At 40.1% G+C, this 19,195-nt stretch overlaps 1 protein-coding gene across 11 annotated transcripts in view; it reads left to right on the top strand.

Moving 5' to 3' along the window:
• The window catches only part of NEB (nebulin), a 193,655-nt gene that overhangs the window by 41,114 nt on the left and 133,346 nt on the right, over nucleotides 1-19,195 (top strand). For all 11 annotated transcript variants that reach the window (XM_070423008.1, XM_070423018.1, XM_070423007.1 and 8 more), the window contains exons 31-45: nucleotides 692-796; nucleotides 883-990; nucleotides 2,874-3,185; nucleotides 3,290-3,496; nucleotides 5,545-5,649; nucleotides 6,572-6,679; nucleotides 8,669-8,980; nucleotides 9,959-10,165; nucleotides 11,997-12,101; nucleotides 13,977-14,084; nucleotides 15,454-15,765; nucleotides 16,315-16,521; nucleotides 16,989-17,093; nucleotides 17,247-17,354; nucleotides 18,013-18,324. In XM_070423008.1, the coding sequence (XP_070279109.1) occupies nucleotides 692-796; nucleotides 883-990; nucleotides 2,874-3,185; nucleotides 3,290-3,496; nucleotides 5,545-5,649; nucleotides 6,572-6,679; nucleotides 8,669-8,980; nucleotides 9,959-10,165; nucleotides 11,997-12,101; nucleotides 13,977-14,084; nucleotides 15,454-15,765; nucleotides 16,315-16,521; nucleotides 16,989-17,093; nucleotides 17,247-17,354; nucleotides 18,013-18,324 (2,721 nt within the window). The remainder of the gene's footprint in view (nucleotides 1-691; nucleotides 797-882; nucleotides 991-2,873; nucleotides 3,186-3,289; nucleotides 3,497-5,544; nucleotides 5,650-6,571; nucleotides 6,680-8,668; nucleotides 8,981-9,958; nucleotides 10,166-11,996; nucleotides 12,102-13,976; nucleotides 14,085-15,453; nucleotides 15,766-16,314; nucleotides 16,522-16,988; nucleotides 17,094-17,246; nucleotides 17,355-18,012; nucleotides 18,325-19,195) is intronic.

Raw genomic sequence — 19,195 nt, forward strand, 5'->3', positions numbered from 1 at the left:
AGACTCAACTACATGAGCAACTGTATAATTACCTTAGCTTCTCATTAACAAAGCACACCTAATTCATATCTTAAGAGTATTATGTACTGTGTGCTGTCCTTCCAATATTTTGACCTTGATTTCCAAGGAGAAGGTAAGAAGGGCTTCTCTTGATAACAAGAAACACTACACACCTATTTCTAGGAAAGACCAGAAAGATGAATAAAAGCACTATATCATATGGAGGAGTTATATTTTAAGTCAGAACTAAGACAAAAATCATATAATAGTCAAACCTACTACCCACCACCCCCTTTAGGAGCCCACGGAGTATAATAGAGATGGTTGGTGTATCCGACTGCATTAGCCTCTCTTATGCTCAGGAAAGTGTCTACACGTTCACATTTTCATCAGGACACCTTCCTGGGCTAAATTCCACCAGGTGCCCCAACGTAGGTCCAGGGGCTCCTAGTGCATACATACCAAGGAGGCCTTGTCCAGGCTGAACCAGCATGAAAATAAGACCCTGTGTAATTGCATGTAAGACCTTGAATGCCTTCAGATGTTTGCAGCTGAATATGGGGACCACACAGAGTCTTTCATAAGAAGCACCCCTGTGCAGTGCGACCCTCCCTAAAATTCTTTTCCTCTGCCATTAAATCTTTTTCCTACTTTATTAGTTTATTTATTCGTGTGGTTTTTTCTCTTTCAGATTGCCTACAAAGCCAAAGGAGAGAAAACTCTTCACAAATATAGCCTGCCAGCAGACCTGCCCCAGTTCATCCAGGCTAAAGTCAATGCCTACAATATCAGTGAGGTGTGTGCATGGGCTCCGCTGGGGGCTGCTGATAAGTCTTTTCTAAGTGTGGTCTGAGTTATACTTAAATGACATTTTTCTTTCAGAATATATACAAAGCAGACTTGAAAGATATGAGCAAGAAGGGGTACGACCTGAGAACGGATGCGATTCCCATCAAGGCTGCCAAGGCTGCCAGGCAGGCGGCCAGTGACGTAAGTCCAGCTGGTGGTCACCTGTGTGTAACCATTAATGTGGGCGGGGTGGACTTGTTATCCCAAAGTCCCAGGTCTGCTGTACCCACCTGGAAGCAAGTCTGGTTGAAAACTGTTTAGAAAAGGAAGTTCCTCAAACAGATCTGATCAGCTCTAGTCAAGCACCCTAGTTAAAAATTCTCATCAATATTTCTATACAAATGCACTTTATTCTCCTTGTGAAAATAAATAAGTTACATACTGTTGCAGAAGACCAAAGAAAAACCAAGCGACGCTTTAAAGAAAAGGAGGGGCACTGTTTAATTACACCAGTGGACTCAGGGAATAGCTTTCCAAATCTGAGTACAGAAATATGCAGGGGGCTTCTCTTTATATCTCCCTGTGGTCTTTGTCCCGCAAATATGGATTATGCTTCCAGTCCTTTTCACGGGCCTTGCAAGAAAGCCCCCAGGTGTTGGGGGTCTCCAGGCCATATCTGATGGTTTGTCCTGGCGCCAGCGTTAATAGCCCTCCCTCCGGGGCCATGCACTGTTCACAGTTTTATGGCCTCTGTAACAGGTTCTGCAAGACCAGTTTCTGGGAAGGAGGTAATGATTTAATTATAGGTTATCAGGAATGTACACTGAGCTTGCTGGCATGGATTCCAATTGCTAACCCCCCAAATATCAGGTTTACATTGGAATTAGCCCCTTTAGCCTTCTCAATACTATTTAAGTATAACAGCCTCCTAATGGTAAAATTTTGTCTCAAAACTTGCTTAATTTATATGAGTTCCCTATTGCTTCTACAAATAATGACTCGGCTTCAATTTTTATAGCCTCCAATTGTCAGTCATTAGATTCCATTTGCTGTCTTGCTTTTACCCAGCTGCGAACTGAAGTCCCTTTGCTCTTAAATTTAAATACAGTGGACTCAGGCCCCCACCTGTTGTCCTGTAGGAAGTGGGATACCCTTCCTGTACCTGCAGTTGTCCTGAGGCTTCTGTGTTGTGATTCCCTGTCTCCTGGTTTGTTTGTGATGGTATTGCTCTGGATTCCTGGATTCTTCTTCCCCGGATTTACTTCTTTCTGCTCTGCATGATCCAGGGACAGAACACAGCCCCTTGCTTTTGATTTCCCCCAAGTCCCAAGCACAACGTCACTGACTGTTTGAAATGAAATTGACATTGCACCAGGGTAAATACGTGACAGTTGAGTAATAAATGCCTGTGTCCTAAAGGCCTTGCCATCCAGAATTTCTCACTGATCCTCTTCCTCTGTGGGTGCCTTCCTCCAGTCTCCCCTTCCCGCTCCTCCTCCTTCCCATCCCCCCTCCCCTCTCCCGCCCCATACACACAAACCTTCCCTCACATCTCTGCTTCTCGGTTTCCCAGGTTTCTTCCCAGGTCTCCCCAGGGAAGCTCAGTTCCCCTCACTATTATTCAGAGCCAATTAGCGTTTACACTACTGGCTCTGAGTCTCCCTTTGAATATGCAGACTCCTTAAAATTCTACTACCACCGCTACAATTCTACTAATCAAACAGCCAGCTCTTTGGGATCTTCTTTAGCAGCCCAATGTCATTGGTAGAGATTGTGAAATATTTATCTTTTCATTTGTCTCTCTCAAGTATCTAAGTGGGAAGGAAGTTATTTTACTTTGTCATTGATATGAATAGTGGTAACACCCCTACCCCAATCTTGCTGGGGTAGCAGAAGCAGCTATAGACAATCAAATGGGCTCAAAATAGCATTTTAATTTTACCTGGCTACTTACAAGCGAGTAGCTACTTGTTTGGTTATTGAAGTAATTTCTGGAAAGCCAAATTGCTTCAAACCATGGTCTCATTGCTCTGTAAAATCTTCATTGATACATTTTAAAATATGCCCACTTTTGTTTCTAATAGGTTCAGTACAAAAAAGATTATGAAAAAGCCAAAGGGAAAATGGTTGGCTTCCAAAGTCTCCAAGATGATCCTAAACTGGTTCATTATATGAATGTAGCCAAGATACAATCGGACCGGGTATATAAAAATGACTATGAGAAGACAAAGACGAAATTCAACATACCCCATGATATGTTCAATGTTGTGGCAGCTAAGAAAGCTCAGGATATTGTCAGCAATACCAACTATAAGCATCCACTCCATCATTACACCTACCTGCCTGATGCCATGGACCTGGAGTTGTCTAAAAACATGATGCACATACAGAGCGATGTAAGTGACATGTACTCCACAAGACAATCTCCCTTCAAGGTCAGAGCCTGCATGAGAGAAGCCCTTGCCTGGGGCGCTCACTCCTCTTTTTTCCCTTTGCCTAGAATGCCTACAAGGAAGACTACAACACCTGGATGAAAGGCATTGGCTGGATACCTATTGGGAGTCTGGATGTAGAAAAGGTTAAAAAGGCGGGTGATGCCCTGAGTGAAAAGAAGTACAGGCAGCATCCAGACACCCTCAAATTCACCAGCATCGTGGACTCTCCAGTTATGGTCCAGGCAAAGCAGAACACACAGCAAGTCAGTGATGTGAGTACAACAAAACAGAGGGTGCAAAGGATGGAGGGAGGATTCAAGAAAATAAATATTGACCCACTTAAAAAAAAATTCTTCTGAGCTAATATCTTTTCCTTAATTTAAAATTAATAATTACAATACTTTTTAGCTTGATCACTAATGTTTTCTTTTCCTTTTATCTTGGCTTTTACCTTTCTTTTTGAAACCTCTTCCTCTTTAACTACCTTGAAATACTGTGTTATTGTATAAATTGACATGGTGCAAAAAATTCTACTCCGCTACTACTATTACTACTACACACACACATACACACTAACTTTAAGTTTAAATCCTAGACACTTTATTGTGGCAAATTTATCATATCCAATTCTATATTAAGTTCCTTATATTTAGTGTTTATATGTAATACAGGGAAATAATACACATGAGTATATGATTTTGCACCTCATTTCACCATGATAATTATCATAGAGGCTTTTTTTACTTATGTCTTGGTGGAGATTAGTACATTGTTTGCCTGCCTGTCCATAAGTCATATATATAATCTGGCTAAAGTCAAACCTCACGGAAAGACTGGTGTATAGAAGAGTCAAAGGGACATCAAAAGCACACATTCATTAATTCATTGAATGAATGTTTTTGAACACCTTCCATGTGCCAGGCACTGTATTATGTGATGATTGTACAAAGATTAAGTAGACAAGGATATGTGAGATACAGGCTATAACAAGAATATAGGACAAGAGTATAAGAAAGTTGTGGGTAGAACAGCATTGCTACACAGACAGATGAACGCTACAGGAGATACACGTGTTCAGTAAGTTCAAGGGAAGAGGTAACTGCCTACCAGAGCTTCCCTAGAAAATTCGGGAAGGAAAAGCATGACAGTGAAGAAGTAATGAATGGAAGAGCAGTGAAGTGTTCAGGATTGTAACCTGATCATTGAGGGTCTTGTATGCCAATTTATAGTCTAGACATTATGGGGTAAGTAGCAAGATGTATTGAATATTTTTAATTCATGGAGTTGCATTATCATGTCTGCATTTTAAATCTGACAAAGAGTACAGAGGCTGTATTGGAGAGGGAGAGATTGGAAAAAGAAGATGAATTAGAAAGCTGTTACAGACACCCAACAGAAGGCTTACTTGGGCTTTAAGGCAGTAGTGATGGGAAAGGAGGTGTTTAGAAAGTAGAATTGATGAGATTCTGTGAATGCTTAGAAGTGGTTTATAAAGTCAATGAGGAAGTAAGGATAGCTCTGGGATTCTTAGAAGAATTTATTAGTATTTGAGGATTCACTTAGATATCAGCCACCTCAGACTTTACTTGTGATACATACACACCAGTTTATACATGATGATCCATATAGACGTGCCTGGGAAATAAAGGTGTGTACAATAAATAACAATGGAGAGACTGAAAATCTCCTTGTGATTCCTGTTCTAGTTCAGTTTTAGAAAACTGAGCAATTTTTTTCATTTTTTTACCAAGAGGAAGATATAATATGATGTCTATAGATGTCTTTAAAATGACAAGTTAGGGTAAATCCAAAATGGTAAATCTTTTGAGTACACTGGATTTATGTATAAGCACCTTCATTTAACGAGAAAATTATTATATGCTTTTACTTGTACAATTATAAGTGGAAAGTTTTAAGCAGAAGTGAAAGAATTCTAACCATCATTTTCTCTCTAAAAATAACAAACCCAAATTAAAACAACACAAGACTTTAAGAACTATTAGCTCCTCTAGCAAAGAATGAATTTTTCTGGCTTTGGTGTAGTTCACGTTGGAACCTATTTTTCATTTATCTTTGGCAGTAAATTATTTCTATTCTCTTAAGGATTCTTTCTCTCTATTATAATACACAGAGTTGTTGGCTCTTCCTAAAGACAACAAGATGCTTGAGTTTCTGAAAAACAGGAAAATACCTTTGATACTTTTGCACAATAGAAATGGTGGGGATTGTGCTAGGAATAACTCCTTTAAGCATGCCACGAATGCATTTTCCTTTTTGTACTATTTGTAATGCCTTTTGTTATTGTGGCTGTGTGTTGCAGATCTTATACAAAGCTAAAGGAGAAGATGTGAAACATAAATACACGATGAGTTCTGATCTTCCTCAGTTTCTACAGGCCAAGTGCAATGCTTACAATATAAGTGATGTAAGTAGGATCTTTGATGGGGTGTGAAATACAGAACTGGTGATAAAATAATAGAATTTTAAGGTATGATGGGACCTTGACAATTACTTAGGTCAGTTTTCCACATGGTCTCGGTTGCAGCCTGACCGGTGATGATGGTTCTGTACCTCTGAGTTGGCCTTTTAAAGTGTAGGACAGCTTTAAAGGCTTCTTCTTCTTCTTCTTCTTCTTCTTCTTCTTCTTCTTCTTCTTCTTCTTCTTCTTCTTCTTCTTCTTCTTTTTCTTCTTTATTGAATTTATTGAGGTGACATTGGCTAATAAAGTTATAGGTTTCTGTATTTGGTATTGTGTGTTCACCATTCCAAGTCAAGTCTCCTTCCAACACCATTTATCCCCCTGTATTCTTTTCTATCGCCCCACCCCCCTTTCCCCTGACAATCACCATAAAGGAATCTTCTTTATGCAGAGCTTAACATCTAGTTCTCTAAACCTCCAATTAGTTTTCCTAATTTTTGCATGTGGAGGAGGTTATTATCCTCCAGAGAAATAAGAATAAAGAAAATCCTTTTTTTAAAAAAAAACAACAATCCTAAAATTGCTAGATCTTACCACCAGACCTTCCCTTGACCTTTCTATAAGACTGAACAACTTCATTTTCTCCAGCTGGTCCTCACATACCCTGGTCTCCAGAACCTTTATTAGATCTACAAACTGGACCCACTCCAGTTTCTCATGTCCCTCTTCAATATGTGCCCAAACCAGATGTGGGTGAATAATTAGTGCAGAGCCCAGTAAGTCCACGCTACGTAAAATGTGACATTTTGCTCTAGGAGATTCTTTTAGCTTCCATCTGCAGAGGGATAAAACAATCCCAGCTGTTGAGGAATCACTTCAGCGGATGAGTACACAGCATGCTGACATCCCGTTTCTTCTTCTGTCCCAGGTCTGTTATAAACGGGACTGGCATGATTTAATAGCCAAGGGCAACAATGTGCTGGGAGACGCTATTCCCATCACTGCAGCCAAAGCGTCAAGAAACATTGCCAGTGATGTGAGTACACGTTCTAGGTGAAATCTGGGTGATTGCCTTTTTAAAAAGTAAATAGATGTGTGCTTGTTTAAATGCTATCACATTGAAAACAAGATGTTGAATTCATGACATTCAAACTCTCCACAAAATATTGTTTTGAGAAACTGTCACTTTTCCATGTTTTGTGATTCTTTTCACTTGACCCCACTTGGTAGAGCTGTCATAATCCTGACAGCGGCTTTCTCCCTGATTCATATCCCAAATTACCTCCCCCGACACCTTCCCTGACAGCCCGCATTTATTTTCGAGAACATTCTGACTGACACTAACATTAAATTCAGGTGCCTGCCTGCATTGTAATTGCATTAAGACGATTGAAAAGATGTTCTATAAAATGTACAGATTTTATTTTTATTTTTTTGTATTGAATTTATTAGGGTGACACTGGTTAACAAAATTATACAGGTTTCAGGTGCACAGTTCCACAACACAACATCTGTACACTGTATTGAGTGTTCATCACTCCAAGTCAAGTGCCTTCCATCACCATTTATCCCCCCTTTACCTTCTTCTGCCTCCCCCCAGCCCCTCCCTGCTGGCAATCACCATTTTATAAATCCAATGGGCAAAGAACCACTTTTCTAGAATGTAATTTTGATTTATGTAATTGATGCCCATTTTATCTATAACAGAAACAGCATACACTTATTCTTCTTCCCATAATTGAAAAACAACATTTTCACAAAGCATACTCCCTCCCCCCTTCACATCCGCGACCCCCTCCCCGCCCCGCTGCACACTTCACTGTTACACACCATTCCAGAGACTACAATCTTGGTTTGAGGAGAGAAGAAAGAAACCACACATGTGTGCAGGCCACAGGGGAGATGGGTGTAAGAATTCTAGAGCTTTTCCTTGTAGGGCTGCTACTGAAAACAGTTCCTCAAAGATGTGCACATCACTGTGAAATGCATTTCTAGTTTTAGGAGGAAGTGAAAGTCTAAAGCATGACATTCTCTTCTCTTTTTTTGTAAGCACTTGCACAGAGCTTTTCCTAACATGCCTAGAGATTACTTGATAATCCTTTTGCCTGCCAAACTCCTGTTGATAAATCGGTGCTTAAACAGCAGAAGCTGCGTATCTGCAGAGTTTAGGTGGATTTGAATTCTTTTATGTGGAAACTGAGGTTTTGACCTATTACATACAGTGTAGCTCAATCTGCACCACATTGCCGATCCCAGCAGTGAGAGATTTTGGACAGCACAGCTTTTAGATATCTACTGGTGGGGAAAGCTCACAGTGGTCCCTGCCCTCAGTGTAGTTCCTTTACTCATCTTAGCTGCTTCAGGAGAGGAGCTGCTGAGGACTGGGGTGGGCGAAGACTCGGCTACCTACCAGTGCAGCATCTAAACTGATGCTCCCTATTAGGTCAACCTGAGACAAAAATCACAGTAATGATTTCCACCCCCACCCCAAGACGATCTGAGTGCAAACATCTCACATGTAGAGTTTTTTTAGAGTTTCCTCTGCACCTGTTGTTTACCTATTACTAGGCCAATGGGAACAGAAAATGGGAGGTTTTCTCAATAATTTCTAATAATCTGTGATGTGCAATAATATAATGGATTAGGAGAATTCACATTGCTGGAAAACCAGGAGATATGGGTCTTACATTTGGAACATGTCATGTTTATAGTAAGTGTGAAAATTCAGTTTGCTTTAAGTAAAGTTCTAAATGCAAGTCATCTATAGGATTGATAACAAAGAAAAGAAACTGGTCCTGAGTGTATCATGATACCCACTGTAACACAGAAGTGATGGAAATAAATACTGTCACTCTGAACTTTCTGGGGTGTGTGTGGGGGGGGGGGGGGGCGGGAATATGGTTTGCATTTTTGTACAATCTTCCAGAAAGTCACAATGCTCTGAGAGCTTTTGTGTGTGAATAGAGTTGCTACACCTACTAGTATCATTGCCTAGGACTTTGCTAACCAAGTTCTGCCTCTGCAGTATAAATACAAGGAAGCTTATGAGAAGGCCAAGGGCAAGCATGTGGGTTTTAGAAGCCTCCAGGATGATCCCAAGCTGGTCCATTATATGAACGTAGCCAAGCTGCAATCTGATCGTGAATACAGGAAGAACTATGAGAACACCAAAACCAGCTACCATACCCCTGGGGACATGGTTAGCATCACAGCAGCAAAGATGGCCCAGGATGTTGTTACCAACGTCAATTATAAACAACCGATACATCATTACACATACCTACCTGACGCCATGAGTGTCCAGCACACCAGGAACGCGAATCAAATTCAGAGTGATGTAAGTATGTAGGACAGAGCAGACCCAGAGAAGCTGGTACTTCAGGGATAATCTTTTCTTCCTACTTTAGTGGACTTCACAATACAATAAGATATTTGGGGGGGAAAAGTACTTTAAAATAAACAGTAATTATTGAAAGATTAACAAAGGCATGGTGGACAAGCTGGCTTTCTGCACTCCTACTGTCACCATTGACATTGCCTTTATTAACTTCTGGGTCACAGAGAAAGCCATATTCCACTAAGTCGATAAGCCACCTTAATCCTCAGCAAGAGGAAATGGTTGCTCCTGGGGTGCTTTCTTCAATGGTGATACATATAAGGCAAAATAGGAGCATTCTTTATTCTTTCTGAATTCAGCAGTTATTTTTTGACTTTAAAAAAAAAACCCTCAAGGTCACACTCTCATGCATGTAAATCTGTGTGATGAGTCATCTAAAATGAGCCAGGAAGGCTTTGTGACTGCAGCATGATTCACGGGGAGCTGCAGAGGGAGGTGTTTAATATTCAGGGCTTTTCCTTCCGCAGGATCCAGATGTCTATAAGAATCGCCCTCTATGAAGGGAAGAAATGGTGTTCTTTTATTGTGGCTCAATGAAAATGTCTCTCCCCAGCTGAGATCAGGAAGAGCCTAGGTGGACAGTGTGGGTGAAATTCAAAGTTGGGGAGTTTTCAGTGAAATCAAAAGGAAAGCCCAATTTATTGTCAAAAGAGACGATATTTTTTCAGCAGTAGCCGTGGAAATATGTGGCCCAGATTCTCTCTGTGTTGTATAATGCCCCAAACAACAGCACTGCTGTTTCTCATTACCAAATTCTGGGTGAGAAGCTCCGTGACAGACATAACCATAGCTTCCACTACGGATGGGAGCGAGTTGAAAAGGTTGCCATTCATTTCCCCTGCAGAGGATTGCAGATGGCAGAACCGGTGCTTGGCTGTTCTCTAGGACATCTCCTCATATGAGCTTGCTCTTTTACAGAATGTGTATAAGGACGACTATAACACCTTCTTCAAGGGCATTGGCTGGATCCCTATTGGTTCTCTGGAGGTTGAGAAGGCCAAGAAAGCAGGCGATGCATTAAATGAGAGGAAGTATCGACAGCACCCAGATACCATCAAATTCACAAGCGTGCCTGATTCCATGGGCATGGTTCTGGCTCAGCAGAACACGAAACAGCTGAGTGACGTAAGTGGTTTCCCTTCAGAAGGGTGTGTTGATGAATAACCCCGTGATAAGCCACTTCACATCCTTCTTAATTCGATACGTGAGACTGCATCTATGTTAGCAAATGAACTGCTTTCAGAGGTTGTACTTTTAAAGCACCTTGGAACTTGAACATCCATAGAACTGGGAGGGGAGAAGGAGAACTTCCAAATCTGCTTTATTTTCCCAAAGTGAGGAGTCTGTGCTATTCCTGAGACATATGGAATGAAATTAGTATTATTATCTATCACTCGGTCTGAATTGCAAACCAAGCTATTTTATTGCTCTGAGTTGCAACAGTTCCACTTAGCTTCCCAGGGAAAGGGCATAATAACGTCCTCATCCCGGGGCACAATAGCTGGATGTTGTGAGAGGCAATCTAGAGAGAGGCCTCTGGGAAGGAGATAAGCAGTTTACTTCCAGAATCATCGGGAGTCACCTCTCTGAGCCCGGGTCTCGCTGGACCCTTAGTCTTAGTCAGAGGCTGATTGCAATACTCAGTGCTTCACCTCATTTGGTAATGTCAGAGTTCTCTTAAATGACCTCCACCCGAAAGAGGGAGGTAAGTAAAAAGCAAAGAAGGGAAGACTGTGTTTTTAGCCCCTGGCTTCGCCACTGATGCCTCTCTGTGTGAACTCTACACCCAACACCTCTGCTGAGTCAGTCTCCTAGATCTCTCAGCCGTCCTGTCCAACACCTCTCTGTCTTTCAGCCACCACCAACCTAGTTCTGGCTCCATATCTCTCCTGTGGACAACTATAGTCATCTGGTATCTGGAGTCCACGCCCTAGGCACACACTACAACCAGAGAGACCATCTTAGCTCAAATCACATCCCTCTTATAGTTAAAAACCTTAGTAACTTCTGGAACTGAAAATAAAATCTAAAAATATTAACTCGTCTGGGAGGCCCTACTCCCTATCCTGCCTGAGCTCTGGCCCTCCTCAGCCACTCCAGCCCCGTATCTCCAGCCCCTGTAACCCAGGGCTGCCTTCGGTGCCTCTCAGGCCACACCCTTTCCAGACTCAGGGCCCTGAATGCTCTTCTTCTGCTTGGACCCCTCCCTTATCTTCAATTACCTCCTTAGAGAGCCTTTGCTGACCACCCTTGTTTCTTTCCTAAAGTTATTTTATTTACAACACATCATAAATTCTCACTCTACCTTGTAATTCATGTGTTTATTCTCTGTCTCTTGTACTGGTCTGTAAGCTCCAAAAATACAGGTCTGCCTTTTTCAACTCTTTAAACACAGAACTTACCACCTTACTTGGCCCACAGCGCTGTCCAATAATTATTGGTGAAATGAGCCAATGACTACACTACTAATAACCCCTCTGTATGATAGTTTAGGTATTTGCCTTATATAGGCACACCCGTTTTATTGTGCTTTTTTATGCTTTGAAGATACTGCGTTTTCTACAAATGGAAGGTAATACCCTCCACCAGCAAGAAGATTAGGGCTCACTGAAGACTCAGATGATGATTAGCATTTTTTTTTTTAGCAATAAAGCCTTTTTAATTTAAGGTATAAACATTGTTTTTTAGACATAGTGCTATTGCACACTTAATAAATTATAGTATAGGGTAAATATAACTGTTATGTGCACTGGGAAACCAGAAAATTCATGTCACTCACTTTACTGTGATACTCACTTGATTGCAGTGGTCTGGAACTTAACCCACAATAACTCTGGGGTACGCCTATGTATGGAAAAACACAAATGACAGTCTTGCTTTTTAAGGGAGTATGTGCTTAAGGAAACCTACATTTTGTCGGCTAATGACGTTTGCATGCTGCCTCCTTTGTTTTCAGTTGAACTACAAGGTGGAGGGGGAGAAACTGAAGCACAAGTACACGATAGACCCCGAATTGCCTCAGTTTATTCAAGCCAAGGTCAACGCCCTCAACATGAGCGATGTGAGTACTTTCCCTGGTGATAGTCTAACATTGCTAATGGGGGCCTTTCCTTTCCAGTTCTGGGTAACGGTTGAACTTAGAATTTTTAAGGGGAATAAACCGAGTTGGGCCCCATTGAATTTCTGTTAGAGGAGGTCATAGAGAAGCTGTGACTGCCAGTTGGCCCTTAGCTGGACCCGGGCAATTGCAGGCTGATCACCCACTCCCCTGTCCTAGGAATGTATGTTCTGCCTGTTTCCACAATGGGAGCCATTTTCAAGGGCATGGCCTTATGAGAGCAATGTGTTGTTGAGACCACCTGGATGGTATGAGTGCCTAAACCCTGTTAGATTCTCTATATAAACTTTTAAAATTCTAATGGGTGGGTGCAGAGGTCTACTATGAGGCCACCGAAGACAGACCTCATACATAAGCTCCCTTGCTTAGGTACCTACCAATCTGGAGTGACCTGCCTCTTTCTTCAGTCCCTCCTTGCCCTCTGTGTACAGAGGCCAATCAACAGTCCTCAGATCAGACTCTTATTCTATATAATAAAAGGCTAATGTGCAAATTGACTGAACGGCTGAATGACCAGTTGCTATGATGTGCCCTGACCACCAGGGGGCAGATGCTCAATGCAGGAGCTGCCCCCTGGTGGTGAGTGCACTCCCACAGAGGGAGTGCCGCTTAGCCAGAAGTCCTGAGCCAGGCTCACAGCTGGTGAGCTCAGTGGCAGTGAGGGGAGCCTCTCCCACCTTCATGGCAGTGCTAAGGATGTCCAACTGATGTCAATCAGACATCATCTGAGGACTCCCGGACTGCGAGAGGGTGCAGGCTGGGCTGAGGGACCCCCTCACACACAAGTGTATGAATTTCATGCACCAGGCCTCTAGTCATAGGATATGAGGCTACCATAACATTTCACTTAATGCAGGCTTTTCCAAACTATGGGCTATGACTCATTAGTGAGTTATAAAATCAATCTAGTAGGTTGTGTTCCATTAAAAAAAAAAAAGAACAAAATGGGATAGCCAAGATAGGAAAATACAGTAGTGCATAGTCTGTAGTAAAGTTAATTTTGCTTTATTTAACTGTTGTTTCAGTTATTTGTTAAAATTTCTTTAAAAAGTTTACTGTCATTTTCTTTAGAAACTCTTTTTTATATGTAACGAACATCTCTCTCAGGTAGTCTAGATACCTAATTGGTAGTGATGTTTAAATTTACTCTTATGAATTGTTTCCTTTTGCTTGGGTTGTTTTTTTTTAAGTTGGTAAATTTTAATTTAAAAACATAATCAAACCTTAAGAAAAGTGTTAATTTCTTAAAAGATACCTTAGTCACTCTTCCTAATTTTTTAGGCTCTTTGGATCTCCAAATAAACAATTTTTTGGTGCTCATTTCTATGCTTTTGGTTTACTTAGAATTTTTCTCTGCTGTTATAAGTAATATTTAGACATGAAGGTCAATTAAAACTGGATGGTAATACATCTGAAATTTTAATTTTAATATTAAATGCCTTTCTGTAAATTAAAATGTTTTATTATTAAAAGTACAAGAAAATAAAACTATTACATGCTTATTATAGAAAAGTTGGAAATATAAAAAATTATGAAAAAATTAAAATCTGTCATTCCACATTTAAAGCATTACATTTCAGTTGCTTTGTTATGCCAACATATATATTTTTAAAGCAGTTGAGATCATACTGTGTAGTTACTGATGTTTTTAAAAAAGGCTCTGATAGATACAAAAAAGATGAACTAATAGCCCTAACTCCGCAAATTCTCTCAATAGAAAGGTGTGAAGTATGACATGTTTTATAAGAAAGATTTTGGCATCTTGTTTCATTCTTTTAATTTTGTTAAATAATAAAATAATATTTCTTTTTTTTCAAGGCTTATTATAAAGCAGACTGGAAGAAAACTCTCGCTAAGGGTTATGATTTGAGAACAGATGCTATTCCAATTGTTGCTGCAAAAAGTTCAAGAAATATTGCTAGTGATGTAAGTCTAATTTGAAAGCAGTAAACTTTATATTTTCAAAATCTTCACATGGAAGCTATATGAACTATATTAGAAACAAAATTAAAAAGTTATGATATTAAAATACTTTTCTAGTATCCTAAGTAACAATGATTTTTTACACTGCTTCACTTTAAAATATTTAAAAAACTCAATACAGTTGTTGCAAATAAGAAAATTATTTTTTAAAACTGTAAAATATTTGGAACTCTCATTGTTATGAACTTGAAAACTGATTTTTATTTTGTCAAGAAAAAAAAAGCTTTCATATACTAAAATGTCACTAAATTGGAAATGTCTCCAGCTGTTTTAAAAGAATACAATTTTTATTTTATTTTTTAAATCCTTATTTGAGGATATTTTTTTCTATTGATTTTTAGAGAGAGTGGAAAAGAGGGAGATAGATAGAGGTAGAGATAGAGATAGAGATAGAGAATTAATTGGTTGCCTCCCGCACCTACCCTGAATGACCAGGGATGGGGATCAAACCTGCAACTGAGGTGTGTGCCCTTGACTGGGAATTGAACCTGCAACCATTTGGTGTGAGGGCTGATACTCTCACCACTGAGAAAACAGGCCAGGACAAGAATACAATTTTTAAATACTATAATTTCCACACAAAAATTGATGAAATATGAAAATCCAGGCAGAATTATAGATACAAAAGATTATTTTAGTTATATAATGAATTCAATTTAACAAATTAATTTATAATTTTTATATGAATTAATATAATATGTTGATAGAGTTAAAAACTCTATCATTTGTAGTCCAATACACTAATTCATATAAGAGCATTGCAAAAATTTACTCAGGATTATGCAAGGACTTTATAAGATAATGCAAAGTAACACTGGAAACATATAATAAAAAAAATACACCCCCCAGTGTGGCTCAGTGGTTGAGTGTCAACCCATACACCAAGAGGTCACCAGTGCAATTCCCAGTCAGGACACATGCATAGGTTTCACGCTTAATCTCCAGTAGGGCATGGAGGAAGCAGGAGATCATGTCTCTCTCATCAATGTTTCTCTCTCCCCCTCTCCCTTCCTCTCTCTACTAAATCCTTAATAAGTAAAAATTTCAGGAACCTTTGAACATATTCAAAGAATATATTTGTGAATAATCTGGATATAAACTAGAAATTATTCCATTCTTGATTATCTTCAGAGCATATTTAAAGACCATCCATTAAAAGTTCTTTGCTAGTTGTTTATTTAACAATGTTAAAACACTAGATTCAGAATGGATTTATCTATTGCTTAATTTGTTAGGTAATTTCAGTTTAATACTTTAGTATTTCCTTCTATACCCTATCAAACTTTTCTGTCTGCCCTTCTTTTTCATATAGTTCAAATATAAAGAGGCCCACGAGAAAGCCAAAGGCAAGCAAATTGGATTTCGTAGTCTTCAGGATGATCCTAAACTGGTTCACTACATGAATGTAGCCAAAATGCAGTCAGAACGTGAGTACAAAAAGGGCTATGAAGCCAGCAAGACCAGGTACCACACACCCTTGGATATGTTCAGTGTGACGGCGGCCAAGAAATCTCAGGAGGTTGCTACCAACACCAACTACAGACAACCCTTCCACAACTACACTCTGCTGCCCGATGCCATGAACGTGGAGCATTCCAAGAACGCGATGCAGATTCAAAGCGATGTATGTAACAATCAACAGATTGTTGGCATAGAATTATTCATTTCTAGTTAGCAGGAGGGAAGAACAAGAAATAGGCAATTCCACTCACTCCACCCTAAACCTGGCTAGACTCACTATAATTAGGAGTCCTCTCCAGAATTTGGAGTTTTAGGCTTTTACTCATTTAAACTATATGTAGCTTCCTTTGGGGGTTACTATATACATATTTTAGAACTTTGGATGTTGGACCCAATATATGATGTATCCTTAAAAAATAGATTTAAATGAGTGCTTTATAATATGTTTTCTAGTGCAAAATTCTGTTCACTTTCACCCCAAGAAAATTAAATTTTTAAAGGAATTATTGGGTCAGGATTTCCTGTTAGAAACCACCATGAATGTAATAGCTTTTATAATTAATTGTTTTCCAAAAGATAATAGAGAATAAAAAGCCAGTTATTCTCCCCCAACTCCTTTTTTCTTTCTTTTTGATAATGATTGAATCATCTAACTAAAGAAACCCATGCCCTAACTCTTTCTGAGTTCAAATTTTCCTTTTATATTGTAAAGAATCTATACAAATCCGACTTCACCAACTGGATGAAAGGGATTGGCTGGGTCCCAATAGATTCCCTAGAAGTGGAGAAGGCAAAGAAAGCAGGAGAGATTCTTAGCGAGAGGAAGTATCGCCAGCACCCCGAGAAGCTGAAGTTCACGTACTCCATGGACACAATGGAACAAGAACTTAACAAGAGTAACAAACTGACTATGGATAAGGTAAGAACTCACCTGCTGGCCTCAGCCCCAGAACCCTCATAGTGCTCATGCCCTTGAGCCTGGCGCTGCCACTATGACCTCTGTCGGCATTTTAATCTTTCTGATGGTCCTGGTGGTGGTGGTGGTAGGAGGGGCATTCTGTATCTTTTGTCATATCTAGAGATTCTCAGTTATATTGACCCTCGGGCTGTCAACACCATGCTGAGGGTGGGACAAAAACTACAAAACCTACATCATGTGGGGTTGAGGCAAGATGGTATTTGTTGTTTCAGTGGAAAAGGATTCCATTGTGTGATCATTTTTGTCCTCAGCGTGTGCCTAGTCTCATCAGCCCCTCCTGCTATTTCACCCATTTTCCAACATCAGAGTTAAGCTCTTCCCCGTGGAGCTGTGAGTCTCTTCCCCTTGCTAGCACTCCCACACACTGGTCCTGCTGTGCAGTCACGTGCCTGCCCTTCTTGTTGTAGAGGCGCTACATTGAGAAATGGAACAAAGACAAGACCACCATTCACATCATGCCCGATACACCAGACATTCTACTCTCCAAAATGAACCAAATCACCATGAGTGATGTAAGTAGATGAACAACAAAAGTAGGGGAGGTGAAGTGAGCTAACGCTTATGGAATGCCTGTCCTTTACGTGCCAGAAATCAGGATCCTCGTCCTAACCCAAATGAAAAGATGCTGACGTTTTTCTTTTCTGTTTTTCTATTTGATCACTTAGAAACTGTACAAAGCTGGTTGGGAAGAAGAAAAGAAGAAAGGATATGACTTGAGGCCGGATGCCATCTCAATAAAGGCTGCAAGGGCCTCGAGAGACATTGCCAGTGATGTAAGTGCTTCCGCTGGGCTTTCCTGAGGCTGAGCGGCGTTTGTGTGTTTTCAGGAGCTGCAGTCAGCTCTACCCAGAGTTGGTGGGACCATCATCCCGTGTAACACACAAGCCACATCCCTTCATTCAGTCCAAGGACCCTCTAATCATTTGTCCATTATTTAATGTAAAAAGTGACTGGGTCTTGCTAAAATAAGTTGCTTTTAAAGTATTCTAAAAAAAAATGGAAAAAAATAAAGTATTCTAATCATTTATAGGCAATTCTAAACAAATATAGAGATGCAACTACAGATTTTACCTTGGAGACTCCTGACCAGGCTTTTCCTGAATTTAAAGATGCAGCATGAAACACTGTGTCTGCAGCCTTTTCTGCTGGTCAGACAGCTGAGTGGGAAGAGTTGCTTTCTAAAGCACCCTGGACAGCTGATGTCCACATTGCTTTCATTAATTCTGAGATCACTTTCTTTCCATGGACCTATGTCTGGCACAGAATTTGAAATAAAAAGATTTTGCTCCCTGCCCCCTATGAGCTCTTTTCTTTCTAGTTTTAGGGGAGTTCTAAGACTCTAAACCTATGACAAAGCTGAAGGCATCTAGTTTATTATATTCTCGTTCCTCCACTATCTTCATCACCATGTTTGTTTGTTTTTGTCTACAGTTCAAATATAAGCAAGCCTATGAACAAGGCAAAGGGAAGCACATTGGCTTCCGGAGCCTGGAGGACGACCCCAAGTTGGTGCACTTCATGCAAGTGGCCAAGATGCAGTCAGACCGGGAGTACAGGAAGGGCTATGAGAAATCCAAGACATCCTTCCACACGCCAGTGGACATGTTCAGTGTGGTGGCGGCCAAGAAGTCTCAGGAAGTGGCCAGCAACACCAACTACAGGAATGTGATCCACACCTACAACATGCTTCCTGATGCCATGAACTTCGAATTGGCCAAAAACATGATGCAGATTCAAAGTGATGTATGTGACAGCCATGCCATTTGCAGAGCATTTACTCTGGAAAATAAGCAAATCAGTAATGACCATAAGTAGTGACATTTTGAAAATCCTGAAAGAAATTCATGCGTAATTTCCCAATAAGGTGTTTCATTTTTTACCTTAGGTTAAATTTATTTATTTATTTTTAACGAAAAAGGATCACTTCTAGAAACGAAAGTCTCATTTTCTACCATTATTGCTGTGAGCCTTGTCGGGTGCTGGATTTGGCAATGGCAAATGAAATCTGGTTTCAGAAAGAATGTGTTGAAAGAAGTATGTCTAACAAAGAGAGTCAGAGGCATGAAAGGCTCCTGAGAGAGGAGCACGAGGGAAAGCAGGACCTCAGATGATGTGATAGCTCTTGCCTCTCGCTCCCAACCAGCATTCATTTCACTATGTCCAGCTTTTGAGGAGGTGATGGCTGAGGCAGCTTATTAGAATGAGTGTGAGGAAGGCACAGACAGTAGAGAGCCAAGAATTCAGCTATAGAGGACATCTGGTAGCTGGAGAAAGTGAATTTAAATTATAAACCAAAGGCAGGCCCCAAACCTGTATTTCCCTTTGGAAATGTAAAAACTGAGCTATTATCTCATATGTATAATTTTGTATATGTATATGTAATATAACCAATAGATGTAACAAATATATATATATGTAATATATGCTATTACATAAATATATTACTTATAAATATATTACATATATGAGGAGGTACATAAGTGCCCAAATGAAAGCAGCCAAGTACACAAGTGTAGAAGAAAATGTCAGAGTTGAAGGGAGAAAAATGAAATTTGTGCAAAGTACCAGTGAGGTTTCCAATATACCTGAGGGAATTGTAACAGTGGTGACTGAT

Source organism: Myotis yumanensis, unplaced genomic scaffold, assembly GCF_028538775.1.
Source record: "Myotis yumanensis isolate MYYU_CA2020_CCGP unplaced genomic scaffold, mMyoYum1.0.hap1 SCAF_8, whole genome shotgun sequence".
NCBI classification, from domain to species: domain Eukaryota; kingdom Metazoa; phylum Chordata; class Mammalia; order Chiroptera; family Vespertilionidae; genus Myotis; species Myotis yumanensis.